This window comes from Lissotriton vulgaris, chromosome 2_1, assembly GCF_964263255.1.
Source record: "Lissotriton vulgaris chromosome 2_1, aLisVul1.2, whole genome shotgun sequence".
Lineage (NCBI taxonomy): Eukaryota > Metazoa > Chordata > Amphibia > Caudata > Salamandridae > Lissotriton > Lissotriton vulgaris.
Genome location: NC_141687.1, coordinates 2,114,824,010 through 2,114,848,651, shown reverse-complemented (window position 1 = coordinate 2,114,848,651; position 24,642 = coordinate 2,114,824,010). Strand labels below are relative to the sequence as shown.

At 43.9% G+C, this 24,642-nt stretch overlaps 1 protein-coding gene across 3 annotated transcripts in view; it reads right to left on the bottom strand.

The window, feature by feature from the left end:
- Nucleotides 1–24,642, bottom strand: part of APBA2 (amyloid beta precursor protein binding family A member 2) — a 1,219,434-nt gene that overhangs the window by 369,083 nt on the left and 825,709 nt on the right. For 2 of the 3 annotated variants that reach the window (XM_086958387.1, XM_086958389.1), the window contains one exon: nucleotides 20,163–20,198. The exons of the other annotated variant lie outside the window; for it this stretch is intronic. In XM_086958387.1, coding sequence (XP_086814513.1) covers nucleotides 20,163–20,198 — 36 coding nt within the window. The remainder of the gene's footprint in view (nucleotides 1–20,162; nucleotides 20,199–24,642) is intronic. 3 annotated transcript variants of the gene reach the window in all.

The following is a 24,642-nucleotide window of genomic DNA, read 5'->3' as shown; positions in this document are numbered from 1 at the left end:
CCGTGTTCCGATGTGGGATGAAACCAGACTGGTCCGGATGAACCAAGTCTGCAATCACACCCACCAGCCGATTGGCTAGTAGCTTCGCCAGGATTTTAGGCTCGGCATTCAGCAGGGAAATAGGACGGTATGACCGACATAGGTCTCGAGGCTTGCCCTCTTTGTGAATGACCACAATAGTGGCTAAACGTTGATCAGGCGGGAGCTCGCCGGCCTCTCGAGCCGCGAGGAACATATCTCTCAGGGGTGCAGCAACGGTGTCCGCCTTGAGCTTGTACAGCTCCACTGGGATACCATTGGGTCCCGAAGCTTTCCCAGAGCGCAATGACCTTATCGCCAGTGCCACTTCATCTACCGCCATGTCGCGGTCCATATCCTCACGCTCAACATCAGACAGACAAGGGAGCTCGATCTCCTCCAAAAAGGAAGCCGAGTCCGATTCGGATAGGGCGGAGACAGACGTATAGACCGTCTCAAAGTAGTCAGCGAATGTCTCGGCTATAGCAGTAGGGTCAGTGACGACCAGGCCGTCGTCGCCCAGGATTTCTGGTACAACTCGGGATGCCAGTTCCTTCTTGTCCAACCAGGCAAGTAGCTTACCCGCCTTGTCACCGGCGTCATAGATCCTACCCTGCTGTTCCCTGCCCATCGCCTTGGCCGCGTCAGTAGCAGTGGCGCCATATTCCGACTGCTTCAGGGCGAGAGCATGGAGCAACTCCGGAGTCGGTCCCAGGGCCAACTGGGAATTTAGTTCAGCAATGTCCGACTCCAGCCGCACCAAGTCCTCATCCCGTCTCCTACGCGCCTCGGCTATCAAGGAGAAGGCCTCTCCTCTAAGAACAGTCTTGAAGGCCTCCCAAAGAGAGACGGCCGAGGTAACTGAGCCCGTATTTTCAGCAAAATACAGCTCAATGGACTTAGCTAGGAGGTCACGGGTCTTGGGGTTGCGAAAATACCAGGGGTTGATTGGCGCCACCCTAGCTGCCGCAATTATACCAAAGTCGAAAGACACCCAAACCGGAGAGTGGTCTGAGATGCCCCTGGCCAGAAGGCGAGCGCTAGAAACCGACTGCACCTGAGCCGCGGGGGTCAAAATATAATCGATACGGGAGAGACTACCATGAGCCCCTGAATGGAAGGTGTATTGTCGCTGGGCGGGATGCAGGAGTCGCCAACAATCAACCATGCCCATGGTGTTCATGAAATCCGGGAGCCACGACTGTGCACTACGAAGATCTCTGGACGGGAAACGATCCAAATCACCCGAAACCACAGAATTGAATTCCCCACACAGAATCAGTAGTCCCTCCTGGAGACCCAAGATGGCGCCACTAAGGTCTTGGAAGGTGATTGTTTGCAGCCCCGGGGGGACATAAACCGAAACCAATACCAGAGTGCGCCCCTCCCATCTGCACACCACGGCCACGTAGCGGCCCCTATCATCCACCAACGTAGGCTCCACCTCTAGGGGAAGGGACATGCGCACCATGATGCCCACCCCTCGTGACCCCGTAGAGAACCCGGAGTGGGCCACCATTTTAAACCCTCTCCTGTTCAGAGCCTTACAGGTGTTACCAACAAGATGAGTTTCCTGTAAAAGAACAACAGCTGGAACACAGCGTTTAAGTAATTGTAACACAACACCACATTTCATACGGTCCCCCAACCCATTCACGTTCCAGCTCAACACATTCAACGACTTACCCCCCATCATCAAAGACGTCCCACCCCAGCAACCCCCCCCGGAATGCAGCCAACAAACCTATAGTACCAGAACAGTAGAATCCCAGCCATGAAGAGAGTAGAAAGAAAGAAACAGGTAGAAAACACACGCCCCAACCATCCCCCACCCTGCACCCCTGCATTAGACTAGAAGCCACCCCAACTAGCAGTGTGCCTGTCGCCCCAAAAACTAACCTACAAGAAGCCCCCAGAGGAGAAAGGAGACATCCGATCCCCCCCCGTTACCCTCCTTATCAAGAAGTTCAGAAGTAATGAGAAAAGTAAATGTTCAAGTTCGATGCCAACCACGGCTGCCCCCCCAGATAGAAAGTCACAGGCAATAAGGTCATTCCTGGGAACCTGGACCTCCCGCTGCACCTTCCGTCTGGTCCTCCGGTTCGGTCCGACGTTGAGGCAAAGTGTCCAACCAGTCCCCTGCCGCATCCGGAAAATCAAAAAACATTGTCCGGTTGCCATGCTCGATTCGGAGTTTTGCAGGATAAAGCATGGAGTATCGCATCCCCATCTCCCTGAGCCGCCGCTTCACGCCCATAAAACTTTGCCGGCGTTTCTGAACAGCCTGTGTGAAGTCAGGGAAAAAGTTAATATCCGCATTCTGCCCAGCGCTCCTCGACGCCTGCAAAATGGCGTCTCGGTCTCGATAGTTAAAAAGTCTCGCAATGATGGGGCGAGGGGATGCACCCGACTTTGGTGGACCACCCGGTAGCCTGTGTGCTCTTTCGACTGAAAAGAACTTGCTCAATCCGCCCGATGCCAAGTTCTTAACCACCAATTCTTCCACGAATAAGTCCACAGATCCATCCTCGGCTCCCTCCGGCACACCCGTAATGCGGACGTTCTGGCGCCTGGCCCGTCCCTCGAAATCGTCGAGCCGGCGAGCAAGTACCCCATTAGCCGCCTTCAGGTCCCGTACCTCGGTCTGTACATCCGACATGTCGTTAGTCAAGCTCGACGTTTTAATGTCGAGCGACTTCACTCTGTCGTTCGTCCTGCCGAGGTCGGCTCTAATGAGATTAAGTTCGATCTTAAGGGTATCCACTTTGCTGGACAGCGCCTCGTGTTGGCTATGCATCTCAGCCTTCACACCAGCAATGGCTCCCATCACGTCCCAGAGTGTGAATTCAGGATCTTCAGGGGACATATCTTGTTGCGAGTCTTTAGTGTGGCCCGCCCTACTCGGCGATCCCTTTGAATGGGAAAACCGTTCCGGGGTAGTAGATTGGAACTGAGTCGGCTTCCTGCTGACCTTCGGAGGTTTCCCTTTGTCCGGATTCCCTCTGCCCGCCATGTTGAATAGGATGGGCAGGATAGTCCAAGGGAGGGGCAGGCCACCAATAACACCTCCAGTCAATGCGAGACACACAATACTGAGTGCCCCCAATACGACAAGAGGAAAGTTATGAAGGAGACCGCCAGTCCAGCTGGTACAACAAGTGTGGCAGGCCCGCGCAGGGTGTCCCGAAGCAGGTCACTTCTCGGCCCCAACAATACCAGTCAATGACGTAGGTAGTGCCCGCCAACTTCACGACGGCATAATTCGGTCCAGGAAGCTCGGATCTTCAGTCTGAGACCGGGCGCCGCTTCAGCATCGACTTAGCCGTCGATTCCCACCACCGTGGGACAGGATAGATAGCAGGATCAGTGCGGAGGATCGGAAGGTCTTCGGAGCTCCGAGCTCACGCGGCCATCTTGGTTGCCCGCGAAGCTCCTCCCTCGTAATGATAATATTTAAATAAGAATACATTAATTATCAATGCCAATTAAAAATGTATTAAAATGAATTACCAATCACAAAATATATAAGAATTAATTAATTATAAATGCCAATAAATAATATTTATTTAAAATTCATTACCTACTAATTAATTAACAACCAATTAATTTTCAATACCAAAAATGTAATAAGTAATAACAAAGTTACCAATGAATACTTAACAATAAATTATTTATCAAAACACACAAATAATTTCAATAATTACTTAATTACAATTAAAATACTTCCCACCCTATTCCCCTATAACCAACAACCCACTCCAAATAATAAATTAATACAATTAACATAATTATCAATTGAACAATTAATTAAAATTATTACCAATTAATAAAAAATAATTACCAATTAATAAATAACAATAAATTAATTATCAATCCATATAAATTAAAATAAATATTTACATAATTACAATTAAATTACTTCCCACCCTATTCCCCTATAAACCCACAACCCGCAACAGAACTAAAACGCAAAATTAAATTAAAATTAATTAATAATTCCTAAAAATGTATATTTAATTTACTATAATTAAATTACTTCCCACCCTGTTCCCATATAAACCCACAACCCGCTATGGAATTAAATTACGCAAAAATTACATAACATAAAATTCATTACTTTAAAAAAAATTAAACATACATTACAAAAATAATATATAATTTTAACACATATACTAGCATACATAACACTAATTTTTTTTCGATATTATGGAAAACGATATTTCTAAATTCGATATTATGGAAAACCATATTTCTAAATTTGATATTATGGAAATCAATATTTCTTACCTCAAATTCGATATTCTATATAACTACATTTTGGGAATTCAATATTCTGGCCTCTTGATATTTTTGATTCGATATTCTGGACAGTCGATATTTAAAATTCGATATTTTGGGTGTTTACTATAATACCAGGGAAGGGATGAACCCATAGACATGGTCATCCTCACCGAATTTAACTGACCTTTTGCTAACTGTTACCACCCAATATTTTGTATTTTTTTGTAGGTACTATACTCATGAGTCACAGAGTGTTGCTTCCAGCAAATGAATCTAGCTTTTATGACTTCCACCATATTTACTTAATTCCCAACATTCCTAATGTCTTCTCAAGGTTGAAGAAGAAATGCCCTAAGTGAAGTTTTGAAAATGTTGACCAGGAACACAGGTACTCTTTTTCACAGTGTACTTGGCAAGAGACGAGCAGCTTAATATCTGGAATAGTGATTCATGGCACTAAGGTAAGAGAGGTCTTATTTATTTTGGGGGTAGACTTAATTGTCATTGTGCGACTGCATATCATGTCATTCAGGTTGTAGGCAAAACCTCTCGGAGCACCAGACTGTACAGAACAGAGGAAAAAAAGCCCATGTGCTGCTAGAGGATTTGGTGGATGAACTATGATTTGAGACAGATGTCTGTTAAAGGATGTCTTTTCAATGCTGAAATTGACTATAGCTATGCCTACAAACCTTCAGCTGAAATATGCGTGCTCGAACACTTGGAGAAATTACCTTTGTTTCACAATTGGGGCAGTAGGAGCAAGACACAGCTAATATTTTTCTCACTCATGCTAAATAATCTTTCTTACTTGTCACTATATTTAATGCAACCTCGTCTTTCTATTGATGGTGTTGGATCATGCTCACCCTGGATAGTTACCTCAGAGGATAGAGAATATGTCTCCAATCACTGCAGCACTTTTAATATTCACATACCTGAAATTCTTGGGAATCTATTTTCTCAGTAATTTGCCGGTTACAATCAGGATCTCATTGCGTAAGTTTCATGTTTGAAGGACCATCATTCTGACGCTGCACATCTTGGTTCATTTCACTTAACTTTCTGCCACAGGCCATTATATCATAACTATGTTTATTAGATTTTTTGGCATTCCCACTTAGTTCCCTAATATTGCTCTTCCTGCCAGGAATTGACAGTTGGCCGTCAGACATCAAGCCGTCTTAAATCACACTAAAGGTTGATGATATTCAAGACCAGGTGTGGTTAATTCAAAATCTGCAGTGTTATTGTTCAAAGGGCAGTGCCTTCCAGAGCATACCATATGAAAGGTTGAAGATTGATCAAATAAATTGTTCCCAGATATGGTACACACTTGCGGCAGACCTTCATCACCATGCAACTAGGGCAACAAAACTGTAGCAACCACAAGTTTAGTTATTAATTCAGATCTTTTCCTCTTTCAATGTGGCCACCTCTAACCATTGCAATCCCACCACCATCCAAGGTCCACTTTTACGATGAAGATTCTGCTTAGAGGTTCTTAAAAGCATCAATACACATCCAAAATGAATCACCACTCAGCCTACAAATACTAATTTGTTTTTTTTATATCCTAGACCTGTGTTGTTGCCTTACCTTCCCTAAGTCCTAAAATCACCCTTACCTCCATTTATACCTACCCACCCTTTAACCCATGAAACACCTTTACCACCATTTACCTCTTCTCGCCCCTTGACCTTAAAATCACCCTTCCATCCCTGTATCTATGCCAGCCCCTAAATTACCCTTACATCCCTTTATCTCTACCTGATCCTAACCCTAAAATCACCCTTACCTCTCTTTACCTCCACCCAGCCCTTAAATTCTAAAATACCCATTTCTTCGCTTTACCTCCAACCATCCCTATAGCCTATATTTACCCTTGTCGCCCTTTACCTCTAACCACTTCAAACCCTAAAATAACCCCTTCCTCATTACCTCTACTCACCCATAACCCCTAAAACACCTTAAAATCCCTTTACCTCTACCTCAAAACACTGTTACTACTGTTTCCCTCTTATCTCTACCATCCATAAACTCTAAAAATACCTTTACCTCTACCCACCCCGTAACCCTAAAATCACCATTACCTCCATGTACTATTACCCACCCCTTAACCCTAAACTCACATTAAACCTATTACCTCTCCCCACCCCTTAACTCTAATATCACCGTTGCCTCCATTTACAACTGCCCGCACCCGAACCCATAAATCATCTGTACTTCATTTATCTCAATTTGCCCCTCAGCACTAAAATCATGCGCATGACTCTTATCGCTGCTCACCACTTAACCCTAAAATTATCCTTTCTTCCATTTACCACTACCCACTACAGAAACAATAAATCGCCCTTAACTTCCTTTACCTCACCTGGCCCCTTAACCTTAAAATCACCTTCCAGGCCCTTTACCACTCACACCTTAATCTTAAAATCATCCTTAACCCCCAAACAGTGGTGACCCATGCAGTTAAGGGCGGTGCAGCGGGGCGAGACTGGGTGGGGGTGGACTGGGTGTTGATGTGAAAGTGACAAATGATGCAATAGGGAAACTAAAATAAATTGACGAAACCACTTACCTTGCCGCAAGCTCAAGGTAAGTTGTTTTATTTTCCCTATTCTGTTGTTTGCCACTTCCACCCCCCTACTGTGCCCGCCCCACCAGCTCACCACGCTTACCTGCATCGGCTGCCACTGGATGGGGGTTGCCACTGCCCCCATTAAAATAATGTTGTTTTTTTTTAAAGTGATTTACCTGCAGAATAAAATACTGCATGGCAAATGCTGTGTGGTAAATCCCATCGGGATCACTTATAACGGGCAGTACAAACTTCATGGTAAATCTCATGTGTGGTAATATCCACATGGTAAGTACAGCATAACATTGAATATTTATATGAACCATTACTCAGCTGTTGTGTCATACTACAAGCTATAGCAAAGGGAGCACCCAGTGTCTCTGACCAGGAGAGACATGCCTAATGGGGGCCGCTCGTCAATTTACAGAATTTGGTCAATTCATTTACAAGTACTACACAGGCAACCAATGGCCCAACAATTTCAATACCAGAGACATGCTGAAGTAGCAGCAGGATTGTTGTTATTAAGGAATTTCTTTTTCCCTAGTGTCTGAGCTTAATCTGAAAAAATAAGTTTACACAGATCATTTGCATCTCCCATGGATGCATCCTTCTGTAAAAAAGGAGTACAGGCACAGGGCTAAAAGTATTCAGATACCTTTCTTTGCTTTGTTCCTAAGTAAAACAGCTACGTGTATTAAATTATTGTAGGAATCTGGATTTGTTACATGATATCCCTCATTTTATTCCCATTTTTTTAGAAATAGATGTTAGTAGACAATTTGTCCCACTGGGTATGGGAAGGCTGCAAACCACCGTCTAGTGCATGGGCTGTACCACTAAACCAGGCGACTAACAGGCAAAGAACAAGACTTTTACGTAGACCCACTTTATATCAGTGGCAAACTGCACAAGTGCCATCAAAACACCAAGTAGTTTTTAACGGTATGCCATTGTGGGCATGCTGTATCCCTATATTTTACAGCTCAAAGGCATACACAGAAGTTGGGTGGCTCTCATGAGATAATGTGTCCCAGATACAGGGTTCTAAACTGCATGTCAAAATACAGCCAAATAAAGAATAGATTGACTCGGAAATTAAAGTTTAGAGTGGAATTTAGAAAAACCTTTTGATTTACAAAATTGAAAAGGGTAGAATACAGAAATAGTAGAGTGCATATGCAGCAAATCATATTTAAATGCATAAAATAATGCAAAACAATAGACAAACTCCTTAATAGCCTACTTTTCATATTTAATAAGAAATTGGGCAGCATTTCTACTAGCATAGGAAAGGTCTCTCACCAAGCCCCAAATTCACAGGTTTATAAAGCCATTTTCTCCACAGAAGGTCTGCTAAGTCACCATCGTGTGACCAAAGAAATAATTTTTCAACAAATCAAATAACTCATCTTATAAGTGTGACATGCCCTACCACCTTAGCACTACCTCGCTACATGTATATTGATTCAGCCCCTGAGACCTAATGTCATCCGGAGGTGTCAGGATAAGCTAGTTACATAAACAACAGTGAACCATTGTGAATGAATGTAATACCGGATTCAAGAGGAAGAGCCTTAAAAAAGTGTTACAGTAGGCACTCCAGTAGGCTTTCTACGAGAACAGTGTCAGAAATAAACAAATCCACATCTTACTTGACTACAAAGTAGCAGAATTATAAACAGAACAAAAACATGATGCAGTGACATCCATTTTTATCAAGATGACATTAAGGCTTAACTGAGGCCTCTTAACTGAGGCCTAATTAGTATTAGCCAGGAAATCACAGTTGTAGCAAATTCTTTTCAATTGCAACAGCTCAATGTCAGTATGCACATGTAAATTCAACCATAGAGTAACTGCTCTACACACTATTAATAATGCACATTTTGAACAAGAAGCACACATCCGTCATTACCATATCCCATTCGCACATTTTTAAATTTGCTAATTGTGCAATTTATGACAGACTTTTTAGAGCCAGTTTTACATGGCTGATTTTCGACTTACCATTTGTCCCACATTTTTGTTCATGCCACATGGTTGCTAATAAAACTTCAGCACAAGACAAATCCTGGCAAAATAAATGCATGCTGCATCATGCAAATTGTATGCGTCATGGGGAAAAATAAAATGTGAATATTAAAAGAAAATATCACATATCATGCAGCAAGCAGCAATAAAAGCACAGCAGTGAAAGTATGTGAGAAAGAATAATTCATCGTATGCACTAGATTGACATTTTCACATTTCCAGGAATGTATTCTTATAGCTCTGGGTGATCAATTAGAAACTATGATAGCATGTATTCTCATAGTCCAGTAATGGCTACACTGTGCTAACCAATAAATCAAGTTACTGCTCAATTAAAAGCATTTTTGTTATGAAATGTGTACTTATGCAGAAATGCTAAATCAATGCTTTGTTTAGAAATCCTATATGACTTCGCTAAACAGGCGTACTAGTAGTAATGCTCCTCCCACTTAAAATGTTTGATTTTTGTACTCAAATGTAGAGAAATTCTACTAGCTGAGGGAACAAATGGTTGGTTTCCATATTCTTTCATGAAAGGGCTTCCATTAAAATACAGCTTGCTCAGGTGCCAGAGCACTACAAAATTAAATTAATGTGATTGTGATTGCGATTAATTGCAAGGGGGGCATTGATTGTGTACAAACTGTGTGAAAATGAATCAGGATGAGCCTAGAAGCTCGATCTCAAATTTTTTGTTTTTATGTTGACCCTTACTGTCTAACTACTTGCCTGTCACCGTGGCCTTGTTTAATTCAGGTCAAAGTGTGTTTGATGAGATCATTTTGGGCACAAATTGAATTAGATTACCATGAGTCTAATTCTAATATCAGCGTTGTGTAAGAAATCTAAGGTTTGTTTTAAAGCCTTCGTAAAATTTGAATTATGCTGCCTTAATTCACGTAAAGTTGAGAATTTAATGTTAAGCTTGGTACAGCAAATTTCTGAAATTCTGCTTTTACTCCAGTTTAGGTAAGAATGCACCCTTTGCAATAAAAAAAATGTATTTTGTTGCACAATTATTTTAGCTTGAAATGCGCCCTTGCGTCAAACATTGATGCAAGGTTGCGTTTCGTGCTAAAATATAGCTAAATAATGGATTTTCAATTTCCATTATTTCGCCGAAATTTCTAGTAATTACAGAAAAGTTAACTATATGAATATCGTACACCCCTAATTTGTTTGCCTTTGCCAGGATATTTGTCTGACATAAGACATACAGAACATGGAATCTCTGCTAATTTTCTGTGCCACTTCTCTCCCTCCTCCTTTCCCTCATGTTGGTAAATGAGTGTGCATTGTAGTAGTGCCGAAGTGTGATGTAAAATGAAGTGGATGGGTGCAATTGCAAACACATGGGCAGAACAATCCATTCTGCTAACCAATAATTTTTTTTTTTTTTTAATGCATCTAGCATTGCAGAAAAGCAGACACTGACTGCCTCAGCAGTCAACCTCCTGTTGATGTTGTAGGGGCAGGGTGTGAAGGAACAAGTAGAGTGGTTTGAAAACAAAGGACTGCCTCGTTAATCCTCTTTGCCAGTAGCCGGAGCTAAAACGGCATGAATGACAGCATCTGTATATAACATTCTAGAATCCCCAGTGCAGATGCAGCACTGTGGCTGACCCCTGCCCTCCTTAGTGCAGCATAAGCTGCAACATAAAACTGAGCCACTGTGTCATTCAATTACAAGGTATCTATTATTCAGTGGTGGTCCTTTGGTAATATCCTCTGCAGTATAAAATGGAGTTTGTTGTAGAGATGAAAGAGTACATTCCAGGTCGATAAATGAATGAAACTGTGACGTGAGATAATCTCTTAATGGATTTTAACCAATACACTAAAACTAGAAGTATACACATCTTTCTTGCTGTCTTCAGAAAACAATTCAAATTATTCAAGACAATCTTTTATTTACAGAGGAATGCAGCATATTGTAATCGGTAGAAAAGGACAGTATAACCATTACATAAATGGAAAGGGGCGACCACTCGGTCCCCCCGAACGTATGGCAGAGTGCCTCGATCCCCCCGGGAAGCCATTTTGGGCGGGAGGCGCGTCTCGGCTGGTATGCCCGAAGCGGCGTAGCAGGGGCGCGCCCTTTCCCGCCCTAGAGTGGGCTGGCCTAGACACTGACGCAGCCAGCCACGCCCTCGGGGCAGGCAGGGGCGGGTGTACGCCCGCCCTGAAGACGGATAAAAAGGGACGCAAGACCAGAAGACATCCTCTTGTTCTTGTGCTCTGAAGCTGCACCTCCTCGCTGCACGTGAGCTCGGGACAGAACGAAGAGCCAATTTTGAGCGTTTTGATCTTTCTTTTTGTCTTCTAGATACTTTGTCGAGAGATGCCCAAGAAAGGCGCGAAGAGAATGACGACTGACCAAATGGTTCGGGTCCTCGTGAAGGAGATGTCCGAAATAAAGAAGCGGTTGGCGGAGCGAGACGGGGAGGAGGGATCGGGGCGTCCATCGGCTGGAGCAGTTCCTGGAGGGAAGCCCAAGAGGCCAAAAAGGGGACCAGCCGGGGGAGACGTCCCGGTTCCCAGTGCCCCGCTCGAGGCGCCAGCCCCGGTGCCGGGGGAGGGGAATCCGATTCCAGTTGTGGTCACCCCGACATCCACCGAGGATATGCCTCCCGAGTTGGCGGCACAGCTAGCAGCGTGGTTGGGCGACAGTAGCGAGGGTGCCACGGCTGCCGAGGCACAAGCGCTGATGAAACAGTTGCGTGAGAAACGAGGTGCAGCCAAGGTGCCCACGCCGGCTGCAGAGATAGACAAGCCACGAGTGGCGGAAGCAGCGTCCGGTGCAGGTAAGCGGCCATTGCCGATCGCGAGGGACGAGTCAGCACCCTCCCGTAGAGAAAAATTGGGGCAGCATGTTCCTTTGGCAATAAAGGAAAAGATTTGGGCGGGGGAATATGTGAATATTTTCTCCCTGCTTGTCGATCATTATGAGGTGGAAACTGTTAAGGGTCAAAAGGATCTAATGCATCCGAGTGTTTGGCGCGCAAAAATGGCCGCCTTTAAAGTGAATGAGAATATTGGCAACTGGGGCAATGCATGGGGAATTTTTACGTCGATTTTGGGGGAACGTAGGCCTGAATTGCTTCCCGAGTTTCCAGTTTATCAGTCACGAATCATGGGGTACTCGACATCGCACCAAGGTAACCAGTGGTTCTGTTATGATAACCTTTTCAGGAAGGCGATGGAGCATAACAAAAGTTTAACCTGGGACTGTTATGATTCGTTAACATGGGATAAGATGAAAGAATCAGGAATGTTGAAAATACCGTTGGTGGGGGGCAATGTTGGCGAGTCCTCCCGACAATATGCAGGGACGCCCTTTCGGTCAGGGGCGGGTACCGACGATTACTCGAGACCTCCCGGCAGTACAGGGAAAAGGGGTTTCTGTTTCAATTTTAACAAAGGTAAATGTACTAGGCCCCAGGGATCGTGCAAGTTCAAGCATGAATGTAGTGGTTGCGGGTCGCCCCATCCTGAGTCCTCGTGCAGAGCCAGAACGGGTGAGAATGGGGGTAGAGGAGGCGACAAACAGGTCTAAAGTAGTCCGAGGGGCGCCTTTACCAACCCCGATTGATACCTTGGCGATGATTCCCTGGCTCAGTGAATACCCGGATCGTACTTCTGCTGGGGTGCTGCGGAACGGTTTTTCATATGGTTTCCGCATCCCGGTAGGGGACTTTCAGGGTGTCGGGACGTGCAGAAATCAACTTTCCGTCTTGCAGCATACGACCGTAGTGCAGGATAAGATCCGGAAAGAGGTTGCCCGAGGTCGGGTCGCCGGCCCGTTTAGTGTACCCCCGGTACAGAATTTTGTCTGTTCTCCTTTAGGGGTGGTCCCCAAGAAGGACCCAGGTGAGTTTCGATTGATTCATAATTTATCTGCTCCTCATGGTCTGTCTGTAAACGATGCAATTGATCCAGAGGTATGTTCGGTGCGGTACGCATCATTCGATGAGGCCGTAGCCATTTTGAATCGCCTGGGGCCCGGGACGCTGATGGCGAAATCAGATATCGAGTCAGCGTTCCGATTGCTCCCGGTACACCCAGACGACCAGCGTCTTCTGGGATTCATGTTTCAAGGTTCGTTTTACATGGATAAGTGTATGCCGATGGGGTGCTCTATATCTTGTGCATATTTCGAGAATTTCAGTAATTTTCTGCAATGGGTCTTCACGAAGAAAACGGGTTTCCGGAACGTAATGCATTACCTTGATGACTTTTTGTTCCTTGGGGCCGCCGGGGATGACGAATGCGGCCGGGCCTTGGCTGACTTTTGTGTGTTAATGGGTCAATTTGGCGTGCCATTGGCACCAGGTAAAACTGTGGGTCCCACGACTTGCCTCGAGTTTCTGGGGATTGAGTTGGACTCTAGTGAGGGTTGTTTTCGTTTACCAGCTGCTAAAGTGTCGAAATTCAGGGCAGCCCTGCAAGTATGTATAAATGCATCTAAAGTTACGCTGCATCAATTGCAGCAACTGGTGGGGAAGTTGAATTTTGCCCTGAGGGTGATCCCAATGGCCCGCCCCTTTTCCCGTTCAATTGCTCAAGCGATGGTTGGCCTAAAGGAGGGTCATCATCGCACGAGACTATCGGCTGAGGTCCGCCAGGACATGCGTATCTGGTTAGCATTTTTGGCGGACTTCAATGGTCGAGTCGTCTGGAATAAACCAGCCGTGTCCTCTGATGAGCTTGGTCTATGGACAGATTCAGCGGGAAGCATGGACTTTGGCGCCATCTTCGGCACAAAATGGTCGGCACAAAGATGGCCGACATGGTGGCATGAAGAGGGGCTGACAAGTAATATTGCTTTCCTTGAACTGTTTCCCATTTTGGTGGCCCTCAGAACCTGGCCCGAAGGGTTCAAAGATCATTCTGTCATATTTTGGTCTGACAATATGACCGTTGTAGAATGCATCAATAGTCAGGCAGCACGTTGTAAAATGATTTTAAGGCTGCTCAAAGAAATTGTCTTACTGTGTATGCGTCTGAACGTAATATTCAGAGCAAAACATGTCCCAGGGGTGTTGAATCAGGCGGCTGATGCACTGTCTCGTTTTCAAATGCAGGCTTTCTCGGGTTTCCTTCCCTCAGCGGACCCAGAGCCGGCACCCTTTCCCGAAGCTCTCTGGTCTCTCGGTGCCCCGAACTTCGTCACCTCGTGGGAGAGAGTCTAGCACCAAGGACGAGGAAGGCATATGAAGGGGCGTTCAGGGCTTATTTAGCCTTTTTGGGGACTGAGAGAGAGGGGCTTTGGGGCTATGAGGAATGGGTAGTACATTTTCTGATGTTCTTGCGTAGGGCTGGGAAGTCAGTGGCTACGGCCCAGAGGCATCGTGCTGCCATTTCCTTTGCTGCCAGGGCACACAATATCCAGGACCCGACAGCGTCTTTCGTGGTACAAAAAGCGCTGCGTGGGTGGCAACGCCTTGAGGGTCGCAGAGTAGATGAGAGGCGCCCGATAGGTCTGGATAGGTTGTCCCAGTTGCTGGCCGCACTCCCTGCCACATGCTCGTCTCAGTTTGAGACGTTGTTGTTCCGAGCTGCTTTTACGCTTGCATTTCACGGGGCGATGAGGATAAGTGAATTAGTAGCGAGGAACAAACAGGATGTGGTGGGGGGTTTGTGCCAGGAACACGTTCAGATCAGGGGCGAGACGATGACTGTCTCCTTTGTCAGGTCCAAGACCGATCAAGATGGGATGGGTGACTGCATAATCATTCGCAGGATTCCTGGGTCCTCCATGTGTCCGGTAAAGTGTTTAGAAGATTACCTAGCACGAAGGGTGGCATCATGGGGGGGGACATTGTTGAGACACGCGGACGCCACCCCACTGACGAAGTTTCAGTTTCGGCGGGTGCTTGCGATGTCAATTACCGCAGCGGGCTTGGACCCGGGCGAGTTCGGGACCCATTCCTTTCGGATAGGGGCTGCCACTGAAGCTACAGCCAGGGGTCTTAATGTTGAACAAGTAAAACGAGTGGGGCGTTGGTCCTCCAATTGTTATAAGAGGTATGTGCGGTTGCACATGTTGTAAAGCTGTAACGATGTACTCACGCCTCTTGTTTTTGTTTGGTTTTCAGTTGCGCAAGCCTACGAGGCAGGGCGGACTATGCAGTCGACCCAACACCGGGCCAGCGGTCAGACATCACCGGCTGTGAAAAAGGAGGTGTGGGTCGTGGGCCACTCATACGTGAGGCGTGTCGCAGACGTATTCGAAGCAGGTGACATGATTCACGTAGCCTGGGAATACGGGTACAGGGTGTCCTTCTACGGAAGGGGCGGCCTCTGTATTGACCAGTTTCAAGCATTTTTTGAGGGTTTGTTAGGGCGGACGAGGTCACCGCCGTCTATAGTCATAGTACATTTGGGGGGCAATGATTTGGTCACCACCGGTAGACGACTTCTCCTAGAGGCAATGCTTTCCACTGTAAGTTGGTTGGCGAGGAAAGTTCCGGGGTGCATAATTGCGTGGTCTCATATGATCCCACGAAAAGTGTGGCGGGGGGCTATATCGATTCCTGCTTTGAACCATTCTGTTAGAAAACTTAATAACAAAGTGAGTAGGTTGTTCCGTTCCAAGACATTGCATTCTATCTCGCATGGTTGTATTAATGATGACAGTATGTATTTAGGGGATGGTGTGCATTTGTCTCGGGTGGGAAATGAGTTACTCATAGGAGACTTCTTAGCATGGTTAAAAACGTTGAAACATGACCTTTAGGTAGGAGTTTTGTGGGGGGTCCGGATAGCCGGTCAACTATCCGGCCTGTGGCGGTAAGGTCATGATCGGTGAGCACTAATTAGTAGATCCCTATGAGTGGGCGTCACCCAACACGGATGGGAGCGCTCGGGAGAGGTGGCCATTGGCCCCTCAATGGGGAGGCGGTCCCTTCTAAGGATGGGTCGCCGGAAGTAAAGGAAAGGCGGTCAAGGCCCCTTCCTTTGTAGGAGGGGTTACAGCCCCCTCCTGGGGAATTTCCCGGGGCCAGTGACATCTGCGACGGCAGATGCGGTAAGTTGTGTGGGGTTGGGATAAGGTTTACGATACCTTCTAGATACCTCACACGAGTATTCGAACGACCTTTAACTGGCGTCGAGTTTTTAGGTGCCCCCGTCAAGTCAAGGGAAATTGGTAGTAGTTGCACTTGAGGTACGCCTCCGTGCTGTCGCCCCTCCCAAGTGGGAGGGGTAAGTCTGGTTAGGGATCTTGACACCGGTTATGACCTTGCCGTTGGCCCTTAAACGTTAGGATGTACAATTTCAATATGTCAAGAAAATGTGTTGTAGGATGCTAGTTCGGCTAGGAGAACCTCTGTATTAGAGAATCTATTAAGGTTAGCCAAACATCGCAATGTGGTAATGAAATTGTACATAACATGAAACGTTTAATGTTTTTAATTTTGTTTTAATAAATACGGCCGGGATGGTCACTCCATCCCACTTCCAAAAACTTCAAGAACTGTTTCCAGTTTCCCTCCTTTTGGGGATTGTGTTGAGAGGGGGTGGCGGGTATCTCGGCCATATGGAAAGGGGCGACCACTCGGTCCCCCCGAACGTATGGCAGAGTGCCTCGATCCCCCCGGGAAGCCATTTTGGGCGGGAGGCGCGTCTCGGCTGGTATGCCCGAAGCGGCGTAGCAGGGGCGCGCCCTTTCCCGCCCTAGAGTGGGCTGGCCTAGACACTGACGCAGCCAGCCACGCCCTCGGGGCAGGCAGGGGCGGGTGTACGCCCGCCCTGAAGACGGATAAAAAGGGACGCAAGACCAGAAGACATCCTCTTGTTCTTGTGCTCTGAAGCTGCACCTCCTCGCTGCACGTGAGCTCGGGACAGAACGAAGAGCCAATTTTGACCCACCCACCAGCCCCTGAAGACAGCCAGTTGTTTGTAATAAAGTTGATTAATTCTGCCTCTCTTTCGTTTGCAGGTTGTAGTGTCATGTTGATGTTGAGTATAATAAAGAATGGTCTGTTTTGAGTACGTTTTGCCATTAAAAATGATTCAGATATAGTGTTGATTTTTTAAGCATGCTCTTTCGGTCATAGTGGCCAATGTATTCTTAGGTTTAGTTAGCACTGTCGTATTTATTTTGGTAGGCGGTAAGGTCATGATCGGTGAGCACTAATTAGTAGATCCCTATGAGTGGGCGTCACCCAACACGGATGGGAGCGCTCGGGAGAGGTGGCCATTGGCCCCTCAATGGGGAGGCGGTCCCTTCTAAGGATGGGTCGCCGGAAGTAAAGGAAAGGCGGTCAAGGCCCCTTCCTTTGTAGGAGGGGTTACAGCCCCCTCCTGGGGAATTTCCCGGGGCCAGTGACATCTGCGACGGCAGATGCGGTAAGTTGTGTGGGGTTGGGATAAGGTTTACGATACCTTCTAGATACCTCACACGAGTATTCGAACGACCTTTAACTGGCGTCGAGTTTTTAGGTGCCCCCGTCAAGTCAAGGGAAATTGGTAGTAGTTGCACTTGAGGTACGCCTCCGTGCTGTCGCCCCTCCCAAGTGGGAGGGGTAAGTCTGGTTAGGGATCTTGACACCGGTTATGACCTTGCCGTTGGCCCTTAAACGTTAGGATGTACAATTTCAATATGTCAAGAAAATGTGTTGTAGGATGCTAGTTCGGCTAGGAGAACCTCTGTATTAGAGAATCTATTAAGGTTAGCCAAACATCGCAATGTGGTAATGAAATTGTACATAACATGAAACGTTTAATGTTTTTAATTTTGTTTTAATAAATACGGCCGGGATGGTCACTCCATCCCACTTCCAAAAACTTCAAGAACTGTTTCCAGTTTCCCTCCTTTTGGGGATTGTGTTGAGAGGGGGTGGCGGGTATCTCGGCCATATGCATGATGTTAAATAAGTATCTAACGACTTCACAAAAAGGACCCTGCACATGGTTTAATTTGATCAAGTAGCCACATTTTTTTGTGTGTGGGTTCCTTGCTTGGGTCTCTGTAATTTCACTAATGCACTTTCAGCCTTATAATGATATAAAGATGTCACTCTGCATATCATACGTGCATATCAATGGCCCGAATAGTCCATATTAAAGTAGTAAAAAAGAAATCTGAAAGGGGAAAATGGGTGAGGAGACATTGAGCATTGTTTAATTAATAGTTAGATGATTGTTTGTGGCGACCTATTGCACTATACAGTTCAATAAGACGATCACAAAGGGGATAATTCCAATGGTAGATGTATTTTACTCCAACCACCGGCGTGGATGATCCAACTACCTAGGGCGGGGAGAGCAGAAGGAGTAAATTTGGATTTTGATAGATATATATATATATATAAAAATATCAGGTAACACTCCAAAGGCTTGTAACGGGCACCAAATAAGAGAGTAACGGATGCTTCAGATGCTGGCTGCTGGTGCAATATAAAGTGCTTTTTATTCTTTCATCAGTGCAAATCGTATATAAAAATATATATATATATATCATTGACTTAAAAGTAACTGTCAATTACAAAATTGTACTCACTTATCTAAATGTGCCAAACATTATTTTACCTATGTGTTAAAAGAAGTGTCTTGAGCCTTCATTTAGGACTATTGTTATTATGTCACGTTTTATAGAACAGAATTCAAATGCACAAATTAAAATTGACTGCAGTGCAAATCAATCATTTGGAAAAAACTATGTTCTGCGTTAATTATTATATAGTCAATTGTGCATATGAAAATATATTTCTATGTAAGGTGTGAGATTATGGTTTTACACACAACTTTATGATAATATTCAATACATTACATCACTTATATTAGAATTTTGCATGTCTGAAACTATTTCCCTCAATGTTCAAAATTGCTGTAATATTAATCATATCAAGGGACTTATATTCGTCTCCTTTGGAGAAAGTAAGGGTTTTACAGAAACATATTTATGATAAATGTAACTGCAAGATTAATTATAACAATGTATGTTATGAATACAGGTAGTATGTATGATCAATTTCCTAAATGTTTCACATGCCCAAGTATGCATCCTTTCTGTTACACTTAGAACATTGAAATAGTTTTACTATTTATGAAATAGTGTTTTTGTAGCAGTATAATACAACCAGCTATTTACCTTATTTTACTAATGTAATCCAAAGTGATCCTTCACTATTTCAATTATATCTATTATGTTAAAAATAGGCATCACTTTACTATGGAGCACAATCAATACTGATCTAAGGACTTTATAATGCATATGCTTTTGCACTACTTTTAAGTAAAAAAGTAAACTTATTCCAAAATAGGCTTTGAATTGTGTAGTAAAACATACACCCATCAGATACATAGTTGACAGACACAAAAATACCACCTAGTCTCTCTTCCATTGACTGCTTCAGTCCAATTGTACCTGATGCATACAGCGAGAAGTGTACCCACTCTAAAACGTGCATTTGATTTCACTGCCACACTGAGGTCCCTGAGATTGCCAGCTATTATTTGAATGTCACCTTTGGGCAGAAATAAATGAACATGTTTAGTGGAAGTTATAGTTTAAAAAATGTCTAAGAAGATATTAGTTGGGAAAATATTGTTTTGTCATTTAAAAAAAACAATTGTTCTATGAATATTAGTTTATGGGTTATAAATAGCAACACCCATAGTTTTTTGTTTTGATCACTTTTAGACTTATTCCAGCTAGATGCAAAGGAGCAAGCATGTAAATTAAGCATATCAAGGATTATTAGGAGCTTCATTCAGTCAGAAATCAATGAAGGGAACAGTATGCAATGTATCACATTTAAAATAATTAAAGTGCTAACATGAACACTAAACTACAGGCTCCCAACTTTGTGCAACCTTATTTAATGATTTTAAAAAGTGGCAGATTTGCTTTTCAGAAATATTAACCTCAGGAGTTTTCCTTTTCTGGATCATGACATCTGGAGGCCGGAAAACCATATGTTTACTTTCTGCCTAAATGAATGTTTGCAAAACGGTCTAATTCACAGTGCTGTTTCATTATTTGAACTTATTTGGGAATGTATAATATTGATATGAGGGTTGAGCTCGTCCCTCTGTAGATATACTCTAAACAGTGCACAGTCACTGAATTGATTTCATGATAAAGGTGAATGTTTGTGTTCACGGTTGGTTTGCTGAGCAAGTACAACATTAAAAGTGCAATTATATTAGAATGCATACAGTAACTAAAACAAGAGTGTGGCAAGCAAGAATAATAAAATGGAAGCAAGCATGTTATGAGTCAAATTAAAAGTTTACACACCGCTTTTTTCTTGATTTTAGCTGCCTTTTGCATCCTCTGATCAGTACCATTAGACAGTAAGTTGAGAGATGCACACAAAAAAACAAAACAAAACAAAAAAACAGTGTATGTCAAAAGAAGGTTTAAATAAAAAAATTCAAACATGTCATTTTCTTCCGAAAAAGAAAATGTTTATAATAGACAATCAGAATAGCACATAGCACTTTTGGTTCATTTGACTCAATCATGTGCAGACGGTATTTATTTGGTCACTAATTGTCCTCTACAAGTACATTTCAGGTACTCATACAGTTTGGTACACTTAATGAAAATGATGATGAAAAATAAATGTGAAGGCCAGCCTATTTATTGATTCTACCAGTACTTTCAACTAAAAATCCACCTGGTTTGGAAAGTAAATAGAAATATGATTCTTGTTTTGGGGCAAGTAATTTAATTAACGCTAAAATTGAGAATATTGGAAGGCCTACACTCAAGGAGCCATTACAAAAGTAACTCTATGCAACTCCTACATTATAGCTGTTTTTTAAACCTATTGGTATCTTCACTAGAAAAAGAAAAGTGATAGGAGGCAAGAGAAAGGTGTCATCATACAGACATTGACTCATTCCAGCAGATTTCATATAGACCTCCAAACAAAATTGCACATCACCTTATGAGTAAAACAAGAGTGCAGTTCCTGTAGAGGCTATGTTGGCTGTTTTTTACAATGCAGCAAATGACTTATTCAAGAAGATTTCATTAGACCTCTAGGTACAATTGCACATCACCTTATGAGGAAACATCAAGAGTTCTTGTTGATGTTGTGTTGTCGGCCCCATACCTCCATTGAATATCAATCTGCAGTCACATGTCTGGAGAAAGCACATAAATCTGCCTTTGAACTGATGAATGTGGAAAGATATTCAACAGGAGGGTATTCTCCTATGAGCAGTAGCAATAGGAAAGCAGGTTAATGATCTGGACATTATTTCAAATTGGAGGTTGTCTGCTCTACATCCTCTGTATTCGATGAAAGGCTTGTCAAAACAACACCTATCCCTAATTACATTCAGAAACATGTTAAACTCATGCCTAACATAAAACCTCTACATTCAAGGTGCTGAGAAAGTACAGAAAGGAAGTGATAGATTAATCTCCCCATTTACAAGAAATGTATCCAACACATTTGTGATTGTGTATGCGTTCCACCATGTCTCAATAAAAGATAATGTATGTTATAGACATGCATGGAGCCTGGCCCTCACTAATGTGCCCTACACACGAGATGTTGATTAGGAAGATGGCTTTCTACAAAAGGAGCTTCATTTTACACGGGGTGTAGGGTCAGAAGGCTAGTGGTTCAAGAAGGAAAGTACATGTTTCAGATCCCTTCTGCTGGACAGCGTTGTAATAGGAGGAAGCAGATTTGACATTGGGTGAAGGTACCCTTGATAGATCTGGTAGAGGTGAGAAATATTCCCTGCCTTACCCCTTAATGACCCATTGACTGACTACTAGGGGTTGTCAGTGTCTACATGAATGCCTGACTATACCAGGTGTCTGAAGAAAGGCATGACATTGTCCTTGTCGGTGGTGAGTCAATCAATGTTCTTGGATAGGATTGGCTAGAGATGAAACTTCAACAAGTTTCTTTTGTCCCGAGGACCTGCTGATGTTTTTTTCTGGCAGGTATTAGTATGCACAAGTTACCATTGGAGAGGTGACATTGGTTAGCTTCTCAGAAATTATGCCCTCAAGAGCTTATAAGAAGTTGGAGGATCCTCCCATCATCCATAATTACAGCATCTATCTCAAGGGATGATGAATGTCCTTTTCCTGTAGATGGTACAGTGTTCATAAAAACCAGCTTAGATGGACCAAGATGTGGCTATAAGGAGGACTGAGCAGCCTGAGGTGCATCTGTTTTTGGAGGACCTTGAAAACAGTCAAGTCATGTCAAGACATTTATGTATCACTCTGAGTAGTGAAGCATAGGCCTACTCCCAAGGATTGATGAACTTGCCAATCCATAAGGCAAGGTCACAGTATTTCACGTTCAAAGGTTTCACAAATGCAACTATATCTGGTCACTCCAAGACCTCAAAATGGAGTTCCTTCCTGTGAGGTTGGTGTACTTATGAGGTCAGGGTGTCTGTTCTCAGTCTGAACATGAGGGAAACAGGAGAAAAGTATCTTAGAAAATGCTAATTTATTTCAGACTCAATGCCTGCTAATGAGAATGTAGAGAGTGAGTGACCTAATTACTGATGAGGGAAAGGTATTTTCAGTGTTTAAAATACCACTAATTGTCAACCAAAGAGATTATGGAAAGGTCAGTGGAGTGAGCGCCTCACACATACTAAAATGGAATGGCATGGGAAAAAAAGATGTGAAGGATACAATATCCCAGCAGTAGGAAAACTGACTTTAGGCAGGAGCAGGTTTTATTGCAAAGGATAAGCTAGGTTTCCAGCAGTTTTCAGCACTTTTAGAAAATGTAGATGGCTATTTTCTGATCTGAGAGCAAAGGGGAGTGTATTACATGCTTTGGAAATGGGAGGCTTCTGTTGTGATGCACAGTACCCAGGCTGCATATGGATGGACTAAGAAATGAGGGGTCCATTCTGAATTCCACACTTTGATTGGCCGGAGGTTGTTACAATTGCAAATCTTTAACAGGATGGCACTAACAGGAACTTTGTTTGTCTTGGCACTTCATCCCTTGTTTTTATTGTCCTGATTCCACCAAACAGCGCTGTTTAACCCAGTGAACTCCCAGCTGATAGCATAAAATAGTAAGAACATACTTGGCGCAGGAAGAGTCCAATCCAGAAGCCAAGCTCCTATTGGCTAAAGGCTGTAACAATTGCAAAACCTGAAAGAATGGTGTGAAAAGTGACCCGAAGATTTGTGTAGTGGTACTGCACTCTTTTTTATTGTTTATTGTTAAACCTGTCAGTTTTAGGGTGGTCTTTCCCCAAACATTTTTCCTCCATTTTTGCTGATCTCGTTTTTGTTGCCCTTAGGACTCTGTGCACTTTAGTACTTTTAATTCCCAAAATATTTTACTACTGCAATGCCTACCTTTCCCAAAGGATAACATTTATTAGGTGGTAACTTTCAATTGGGAGGAAGTAGGAATGTCGAGTTTGGGGCCTAAAGAATTTTAATTTAACGTCCTCCGATTTTAAATAGCAATTTGGAAAATGCCACGTTTTGATACCTGCAGCCTGTGTCCTGAGTCAAATGACTACGTGTAGCTGCGAGTTGGCCTTTGCATGTTACTCCCAGACAGTGAAACAAAGGAGCATAGATGTTGACAGGATGGTCAGTCTCTGACTTGATGAGGAGGGGAGCTGTCACCCACCACACTTGCACATGATAAAGGTTCTGCTTGAGTACACTCACAAAGTGTTTGACACTAGTCTATTGTGTATCCTAGACTTGCTGAGGACAGGGCAAGGAGGAAGGAAATTCCGAACACCTCTGGAGGTTGAAATCTCAAGAACCTTCTCCTGCTTCAAAGTGGGCACCTGGTATAAATATTGGACCCTCAGGCCCAACTCTTCGGTACACCTGTGGAAGACTCTAAAGGACTGCTGTGCTGCTCTGAAAGGAGGGCTGTTACTCTGTCGTCCTGCTGCCTGAGTGAAAGGACTGGATCTACATCTTGATCCCAGGACCACTAGAGTAACTCCAAGAGCTACTTGGCTGGTCTCCTGATCGGAGCCTCAGTGATAGAAAAGGCTACAACCACCTTAAACCCAGCACCAGAACTCAGTTTGCTGTTAGTCTTGCCCCCAAATGTGTCCACCTCAGTCTTGGACCCTTGGAAGTGGGCCTGAAGGTGCTCTGCTAGCCCCGCTTGGATATTGCAGGCAGAACCGATGCAGCAGAATGCATCTCTCTCAGCCTCTTATGAACCAAATCTGCATGAAGAATCCTTGACGCAGACCTTCGCACTGCAGCCTCGACGACATCCTCAAAGATGACAAAGAACTCTGCATTGCAGCCTCGCAACTTCCTCGGAACTCCTCAAAAACAATAATTGAAAAACAATAATAATTTGGATCTTTGTAGTGATAACCAACTATCAATTTATAAACAAACAGACAACGAGAGGTGGAGACCGTGATTTCTGTATCACAAAATCCAGTGAAATGAAAATCAAAGTTTCTGCATTCGGGCTACAAAGGTTCATGCGCAATCTAATGACCTAAAAACTACCAGTTATCAATGAAAAACAATCAACTTTCAAAAACTTTGCAAACGGAAAGAAAATCAGGCTTTGTTTAGGGCTCGTGTGTTGGCAAGATTAATGATAAACATTATTTTACATTGTCTCGTAATGACAGCGCCAAAAATCTAATTTGTTCCATTCTGGCGTAAAATAATAAGAAACAATTATGATTACGTTCGATCAAAGGGTACAAATGATTTGATACAAGAATCAACCCAAAAAGTGCACCTGCCACAGAGTGTATGCAATAACACTCAG